Source organism: Physeter macrocephalus, chromosome 4 (assembly GCF_002837175.3).
Source record: "Physeter macrocephalus isolate SW-GA chromosome 4, ASM283717v5, whole genome shotgun sequence".
Classification (NCBI taxonomy): Eukaryota; Metazoa; Chordata; class Mammalia; order Artiodactyla; family Physeteridae; genus Physeter; species Physeter macrocephalus.
Window position 1 is genome coordinate 60619400 of NC_041217.1, and position 8273 is coordinate 60627672.

Below are 8273 nucleotides of genomic sequence, written 5' to 3' on the forward strand. Positions count from 1 at the left end.
TTTTTTTTTTTTTTTTGCGGTACGCAGGCCTCTCACTGCTGTGGGCTCTCCCGTTGCGGAGCACAGGCTCCAGACGCGCAGGCTCAGCAGCCATGGCTCACGGGCCCAGCCGCTCTGTGGCATGTGGGATCTTCCCAGACCGGGGCACAAACCCGTGTCCCCTGCATCGGCAGGCGGGCTCCCAACCACTGCGCCACCAGGGAAGCCCTAGGTTAAATTTTTTTAATTCCATAAGCAGAATGGGGTATTTAGCATACTACCATATTTATTTTTTTAGAGGAAGAAAACAGAAGACACATTTAATTGGCCTATAGATTCATGGACTGTCTCTACAAGAATACACAAAAACTGGCAAAATTAGTTGTACCCAAAAAGGGAAATAGAGGGCTAGGGTAGGAGGGAGGTGTTACCTTTTATAGCCTTTGAATGTCATTCTTTATGCATACTACCTATCTCCAAACAAGTAAACCTAAGTAATTAAACAAATTCAATCGCTTTTTCTGCACAGGCTCCAGATCCCAATACACAAAGGGAATTCTGCTTAAATAAATGTTTAAAATATACATTCCCTTTGACCCACCAACTCCACTTCTAAGAGTAACTTTTATCCAGAAATACTCTACAAGTACACAGAGACGTATGTACAAGGATGTTCACTATAGAATTGTTTATAATAGATAAAGTTGGAAACAATCTAAAAGTCCCTCAGTAGGAGAATGTTTAAATGAGTTAAAGTGAATCTGTACTATGAAATACTACGTAGCCATTAAAAAGAATGACGTGTATCTATGATATTGATATTGGAAGACATCCAAGTCTTACTGTTAAATCAAAAAAGTAAGTCACAGAGCATATAATTATATATGACCCCCGTTTATGTATTTTTAAAGGTATATCCAATATACTAAGGTTGGTCCTAAAGCTGGAAATGCAAATAATATTTTTATCAATATAACATCAACAAACTATATATTATGTATTCATATTCACCTGTATTTCCAGACTTGGTGAGCATTTATTTCTGCATTGAAAAAGACCTAGAAAATAATACCTGTACAGTGGTTACCTTTCAGATGGAGAGAGGGAGTTGAGGTGAGGTAGAGGGAACTTTATTTTCCTATATATTTTTATATTTTTAAAATCTTTTATAATAACTATACTTTTGAAAAATTACTACATTCCTGGCATGCTTTCCATTATTTATCCAAGGTCACAGGTTTGTAAGTGGCAGGGCTGGGTGCAGGCTAGCTGACTTCAGACTGTGCCCTTAATACGGTGTGGTCTTACCTGTTACTTGAGTATAAATCAAACACAAACCCAAATCAAATGCACTTCCAGGTTTTACCTCTGGCCACACTGAAAACTCCTTCCTTTATGCTCCCATCTTGTTCCCTGAACATATCTGCCATGAATACCATCCTATGCCCTGCTGTGCACATAAACTGGCCAGCGAAACAGATAACAACTAGTATGGGCACTCTCTTGGTGTAGGACTAGAATCACAGATGAGATTAGTACTGGCTGAATGAATGAAATACTGAGTCATCAGGTCAATCCTTCTTCCAAACTCCAGGTAGCACAGAGCGCTATCTCCAACTTGGTTGATGTTTTTCCTCTCCAAGCAAAACAGCAAGAAGACACCACCTCTCCCCTCCAGTCATGCTTTATTGCATCTCAGAAGGACAGCAAGTACTTCCTAAGGTTGCAAGCTGGCAGTCTGCAGGTCACAACCAGCCCAAACACATAATTTGGTTGCCTGGCACATTTCGAAAAATGTTTTGAATTAGTTGCCAACTTTACAAACATGAAGCTTTCTTCCATGAAAGTTTGCAGCTTCCCCCCAAATTCAGATCAAGCAGTGTGCTGGAACCTTGTCCCACCTGCTCCTGTCTCTTTATGGGAAGGCATGCTCTAAGCTCCCCCGCACAGCCCTCCTCCTGCACGCAGGCTTCCTGACGGCCCCAGCAGCAGAGTTTACATCACAGAACTGTACCTCCTTCGGCTGACATTTAGATCAGTTCCAGCTCAGCCCATTCCATCCTCCACAGAACCCAAACAATGAACACCGCCCCTCTGATCACACGGCCAGGCCTCGTTCCTGACCCCCACTGCACAAGACTGCAACACAAAGAGCGTGATTTGACTACCTGAGGCTTGGACTTAGTTGCTAAATGCCAAGCAAGCCTCCTTGGGAAAACTTCCTGTTCTTCTCGTCAAGGCGCTGGAGCAGTAGGGCAAAAGAACATCCTGGGCTCCAGGAGCCACCTGTGTGAGGAAGCCCACGTGAAAAGCACTGCCAAGTCAAAAGACCTGAGTTCAGTCTGGGCTCCTTCCTTGCTGAGCAGGGCACTTCTCTCTCGAGTCTCAGTTTCCTCGCCTGTAAAACGAGCTCACACCATCTCACAGGGCTGTTACGTGAATGAGATTTTAAAGTGTATATAAAAGTGCTTGGGGCTTTCCTGGTGGCGCAGTGGTTGAGAATCTGCCTGCTAATGCAGGGGACACGGGTTCGAGCCCTGGTCTCGGAGGATCCCACATGCCGCGGAGCAACTGGGCCCGTGAGCCACAACTACTGAGCCTGCGCGTCTGGAGCCTGTGCTTCGCAACAAGAGAGGCCGCGACAGTGAGAGGCCCGCGCACCGCGATGAAGAGTGGCCCCCGCTTGCCACAACTGGAGATAGCCCTCGCACAGAAACGAAGACCCAACACAGCAAAAATAAATAAATAAAACTCCTACCCCCAACATCTTCTTTAAAAAAAAAAAAAAAGTGTTTGGAAGCATCTTAGAAGTATAAAATGAGTGTAGACTAAGACAGGAAAAGAGGGGCACTGTGTAAGAAGTGACGGAAATGGGTGGTTGGATCCCAGTTAAAGAGAGCTGGATGAAGAACCCCTGTCTGTACGATCTGAGGTACCTCCCATCCCCTCTCTCTCCTTTGGGGGCCTGGGAAAGGCCTTTCCTAACCTGTCTCAGCGGCCGCAGTAAGAGGGATGATGAGGGAAAGCCACCTAGTACTTCCCTACGCAGTAGCTCTTGGAAGCTCACTTCCAGGTCCAGGTCACTGGGGAAGAAGAAGCTAGGCGGAATCTGCGCTGGCTGGATGGGGAGGGCGCACGGTGATGCCCATGCTGCCAGCCCCCCTCCCTCGCCTGGTGTTATCATTATCCCAATTGGATACATCAAGGAGCTGAAGTCCTTTCCCTCCAAAACCACACCACCTTCACAGGCAGGAGGATCAAATGACCTGCTCTTGAAAGCACTTTGCAAAACAGATGAAAGGTACAATAAAAAACAAAAATAGTCTCAAAGATGTGCGATAAAGTGATGCCAGCACACCACTGTGTGGTTACTGGAGACCAGACCCTTCTGAAGCGCCCCAGAGCATCCCAGTTAACCAACAGACAATTCTCATCCCACATGCCTTTGTCAAAAGGTTGCACAGGAGTTAAGCTCTGACCCAGAAGGCGGGCCAAGTGCCCCCAAAGCTAACCCAATCTCCCTCTCGAAGACCTGAGGAACAGAGACGCCTACCCGGCGGCGCCAAGGTGGGCCGAGCGCCTCCTGGGCGCATCTTCCTCCCTGCTCGAGAGACAGCGCCCTGAGCCCCGACAGAAAGGATGTAGCTCACCGGGTCCTCACGGATTTCAGCTAAGGGTCGAAGCCGCTTTGCCCCACACACCTGTCCCGGAGCGGGGCGTAAAGCCCCTCGGCCCGAGGGGGCACGATCCCTATCAGCCGGGTCGCGGGCCCGCACGGAGGTCTTCCCTTTCCGGGGGTCTCAGAATGCGGCTTCGGGCGGCGCCGGAAAAGCGGGGCGGGCTAGTGGGAAGGGCCTCTCAGAAGCCCCTGTCCGCAGGGGAGGGGCGCGCCCCCAAGATCTTCCCACAAAGAGCCCCGGCTCCCCGAAGCAAGGCGGAGTGCGCCCGGGAGGACAGTCCCCTACCTCCAAGGGGGCGCGCAGAGAAGCAATGCGCCGTGGGGGCGGGGAGGCGTGGCGGAAGGGGGCGCAGAGACCCCGCCGGGCCTGTGCCCTCGCGGCCTCCCGCCCGGCACAATGAACTCGGCCACGCTCCAACCCTGCCAGCGCCCCCCTCCCCGCCCGTGCCCGCGCCCCCGCCCCCGCCGGCGCTCACCCGGGAGCCGACGCCGCGGCAGCTCAGGGCCCCGCCTGGCCGCCTCCCCGCCTCGGCCGCCGCCGCTGCTTCCTTCCTCCCGGCCGCGCTCGGGGACCGGAGGTTTCGGGTTTCACCCTGCCGAGCCCCGCTTCGCTCCTCCCGCCGCCCCGCCAGCAGCACGCGGACCCTGCCCGAGCGCAGGCCAAGTAACTTTGCGACGCTCGCGCCCCTCCTCCGCCCGCGCCGCCCGCCGCTCCTCCGGCGTCCCGGCCCCTCCGCCCGCTGGCCACCCCAGTCCCCCCGCGCCCCGCACAGCCCCACCCGAGCCCCGCGCGCCGCCTCTCCTCCCCGCCCGGGCGCCGCCGCTTCCCATCCCTCACGCCCCTTCCTTCGCGTCTGCCCTCCCTCCCGGCCACTTTTCCATTTCTTCCCACGATCGGCCTCAGCTGCTGCTCTTTGTCTCGCCCCTGCCCTCTCGGCTCGCACCACTTCTCTCCCGTAAACCTCTGTGGTTCCTCCTCGGGCCTTCCCCGATCCCGTGCCTCCGTCCCAGTTCCAGCCGTTGGGACGTCCCCTCTTCCATTTGTCTCTCCATCACACTTACACTTTCGGATTCTTCCCGTAGGTTCCGCACGATCCCGTTCTCCTCCTCCAGTCTCGCCGTGGACTCCTGGCATTGCCTTTCCTGCTCACCTTTCATTCACGTAGCCAACGTGCCTGAGCGTCTGCCTGGTGCCAGGCAGTGTCCTGCACCCTGGGAATATCACAGTGAATCAACCCGCGAAGCCAGCCTTTGAGGAACCCACAGCCCCAGGGAGTGGGAGGGTGGATGTAAACAGATCTTTACTGTTCTACTCTACTCTCCCTCTGAACCAAAAGGCTGGGGAGCCGTAATTACAATACACAAACCAGGGTGCTGCCAGTTCAGAGGACAGAACGCTTCCTTCCCATATTGGTGTTTTTTTTCCCCCTTCCTCACTACCCACGTTCTATACCAACCCTAGCCTCCTGCGTTTTCTGTGCAGCAGCCTCAATAAGGGGACAAAAAGTTGAAGCAAACAATAGAATTGCTTTAAAAACGAAGTGAGAGAAATGGGGCAGCAAAAGAATCGGGTAAGAAGTTGTAAAGCCCATTTCACCGAACTCCATCAAAAACTGATGCTATGCCCAGAGCAGGATTCAAATTCCTCTGAAATCCATCTGCTTTGATAAATGCATTAGTTATTCCCTTGTCTACAGATTGGCATTGTGGGAGCTGCTTCCTTATTATTATTAGGACCCTGAGGTACCATTTAGAATGATAATTTACTATCTAGCACCTGCCAAACACCCAGCTTGTCTTCAGGGACAAATGGGATAATGGGGACACAAAAAGTAAATGGATGCCTTAATATTCCTATGGGACAGATGCTCTATTTGGTCAAAAACTGTAAATTGAAACTCCTCTCAGAGTCTAGGTCACCAGTAAGCCAGATGTTTGAAGGAGCTTGAAGCAGGCTGTTCTAGAGCGTATTTTAGACTTTTATTCTGAAATCCCTGTTTATTTTTTTAATTTGCATTGACTCAGACACTGGCTAAGCTTTGTGACCCTGGGGGAGTTATTTAACCTTTCTGAATCTCAGCTTATTCAAATATAAAATAGGCATACACCTGCCTACTGTAGAGTTAAAAAGATGAAATGAGAGAATATAAGTAAGTCACCCAATGCCATAGAGAACTAAACCCTTTTGAAAGCTGGTATTCAAGAAAGATCTGGTAATATATGCCATAGACTGGCATGAGAGAATGAGAATCAAAAACAGTTATGGCTCTTTCACCTCTGTATCCACCCATGATGCAAGAGAGGTCCTTCCCAGACTTATTCTATTTCATTATCAAATATATTATTTATCACAAAGGCTTTTCTTCCCATAGCTCATAAGCTCAGAACTTACTGTGCATTCAAGGATAGAAATTGCTGCCAACAAATGCATTTTTTCAATTGATTTCTTAAAATTTTTTTCTTCTTCTAAAGCTGGTCTTGAGCTGTGAGGAGTATTTAGTCAGACACAGAGAAAACACACAAAAAAAATTAATTTTACTGTATATCACTGTATAGATGATACTGTATAGATGTCATCTATACATCTATACTGCAGATGACAGTCGTGTGAAAACATGACATTGCTTTTGTGCAAGGATTAATTTTTTTAAACAAAAGATATATAATAATTTTCTTCTCCCAAATCAGTTTCATAAGCCATTTCCTTTGGGGTCCCCCCCCAAAGACTTCTGAACTAAGATAATGCAAGGCCTCATCAAAGTGAATCCTAAATGCTGGTTGAAGAATCTACACATGATGAGACACTGTTGATATAAAATATCTTTTCAATACAGCAGTTCACATAAAACTAGTCAAAGCAAAACTGGGAAGTGTATTGCATGTTCCAGATAGAATATTATTCCCTCACTCTTCACACACTGAATCCTTTTTACCCTTGACAACTCAGCTTAAATGTCCTCCCTGACCAAGCTAAATGACATTTTCTAACCTCTGCTCTCTCTCAGATCCCCAATATAAAATATATCCTAATTTATTATATATATATATCTTTCTTCTATGTATTTGTTTATAGTATACCTTCACTTGTAGACATAAATTCCATGATAATAGGAACCCTGTCTGTTTTATTTACCATTATAGGACCAGGGCCTAACCCAATAAAACATTTAAAATATATTAATGAAAAAATAAAAATAAAGTATGTCTTCAGAGGCCTCTGGTTCCCAAACTTTGGGATATATAAGGAGCCCTTGGAGATTTCTTAGATACAACACCAAAAGCACAAGTGATTAAAGAGAAATTTGATATGTTGGATTTCATAAAAATCTAAAACTTTAGTGCTTCCTAGAACACCATCAAGAAAATGAAAAGACAACCCACAGAATGGGATAAATTATTTGCAAATCATATATCTGATAAAGGACATGTATCCAGAATATATAAAGAACTTCTACAACTCAATAATAAAAAGGTAAACAACTCATTTTTTAATTGGGTGAAAGATCTGAACATACATTTCTCTGAAGAAGATATATAAATGGTCAATAAGCACATGAAAAGCTACTGGACATCATTAGCCATTAGGAAAATGCATATCAAAACAACAAGCTTCCACCTTCCACCCATCAGGATGGCTATAATGAAAAATACAATAACAAGTATTGTGGAAGATGTGGAGAAATTAGAATACTTGTACATTGCTGGTGGGAATGTCAAATGATGCAACCACTTTAGAAAACAGTTTGGCTGTTCCTCAAAATGTTAAACATAAAGTTACCGTATGACCCAGTAATTTCACTTCTAGATATCTAACCAAGAGAAATAAAAACATACACCCACACAAAAATCTGTTTAGGAATGTTCATAGCACCATTATTCATAATAGCTAAAAGGTAGAAACAACCCAAATGTCTGTCAATGGATGAATGGATAGACAAAATGTGGCCTATTCAATGGAATATAATTCAGCCATAACAAGGAACGAAATGCTGATACATGCTACAACATGAATGAACCTTGGAAACATTATTTATGCTAAGTTAAAGAAGCTAGACACAAAAGGCCACATACTGTATGATTCCATTTATACGAAATATCTTGAATAGGTAAATCTAAAGAGAGAGAAAATTAGTGATTGCCTAGGGCTGGGGGTGGAGTGGTCTGCGAGTGATTGATAATGGGGTACAAGGTCTCTTTTGGAGATGATGAAAATGTTCTAAAATTTGATCATGTGATAGTTACACAACTGTGAATAATTAGAAAACAGTGAATTCTACATATTAAATGGATGAACTTTATGGTATGTAAATTATGTCTCAATAAAGCTCTTTTAAAAATCAAAAGAATTCCTTGGGAAATTTGTTAAGCTGCTGAGTTTCAGGCTGCATTCCCAGAGAGAATGACTCTTCAGGAGTTGTGGGTAGCTGCTGTTTGCTGTTCAGCATCCATTCCCTTTCCTGCAGGCAGTGTACCCTTAAATTTCCTTCGGGAAACCATTGCTTCCCCCTGGGGGTCAGCCATGGGGTTTACATAGAATTGACCTCTCCTCCAGCTCCAGGGTTGGACTCTGATTGTCAGCGTCTCCCATCCTTCTCAACCACATAATTGGTTCAGG

At 46.5% G+C, this 8273-nt stretch overlaps 1 protein-coding gene across 4 annotated transcripts in view; it reads right to left on the reverse strand.

The window, feature by feature from the left end:
* The window catches only part of GPR161 (G protein-coupled receptor 161), a 70762-nt gene extending 65850 nt beyond the window's left edge, over positions 1–4912 (reverse strand). For 3 of the 4 annotated variants that reach the window (XM_028488682.2, XM_028488681.2, XM_028488685.2), the window contains exon 1: positions 4721–4912. In XM_028488682.2, coding sequence (XP_028344483.2) covers positions 4721–4793 — 73 coding nt within the window. In that variant the 5' untranslated portion in view covers positions 4794–4912. Of the gene's footprint in view, positions 1–4134; positions 4194–4720 lie in introns of those variants that run through there. The other variant, XM_028488684.2, reaches the window with a different exon arrangement.
* Positions 4913–8273: the final 3361 nt, after the last annotated feature.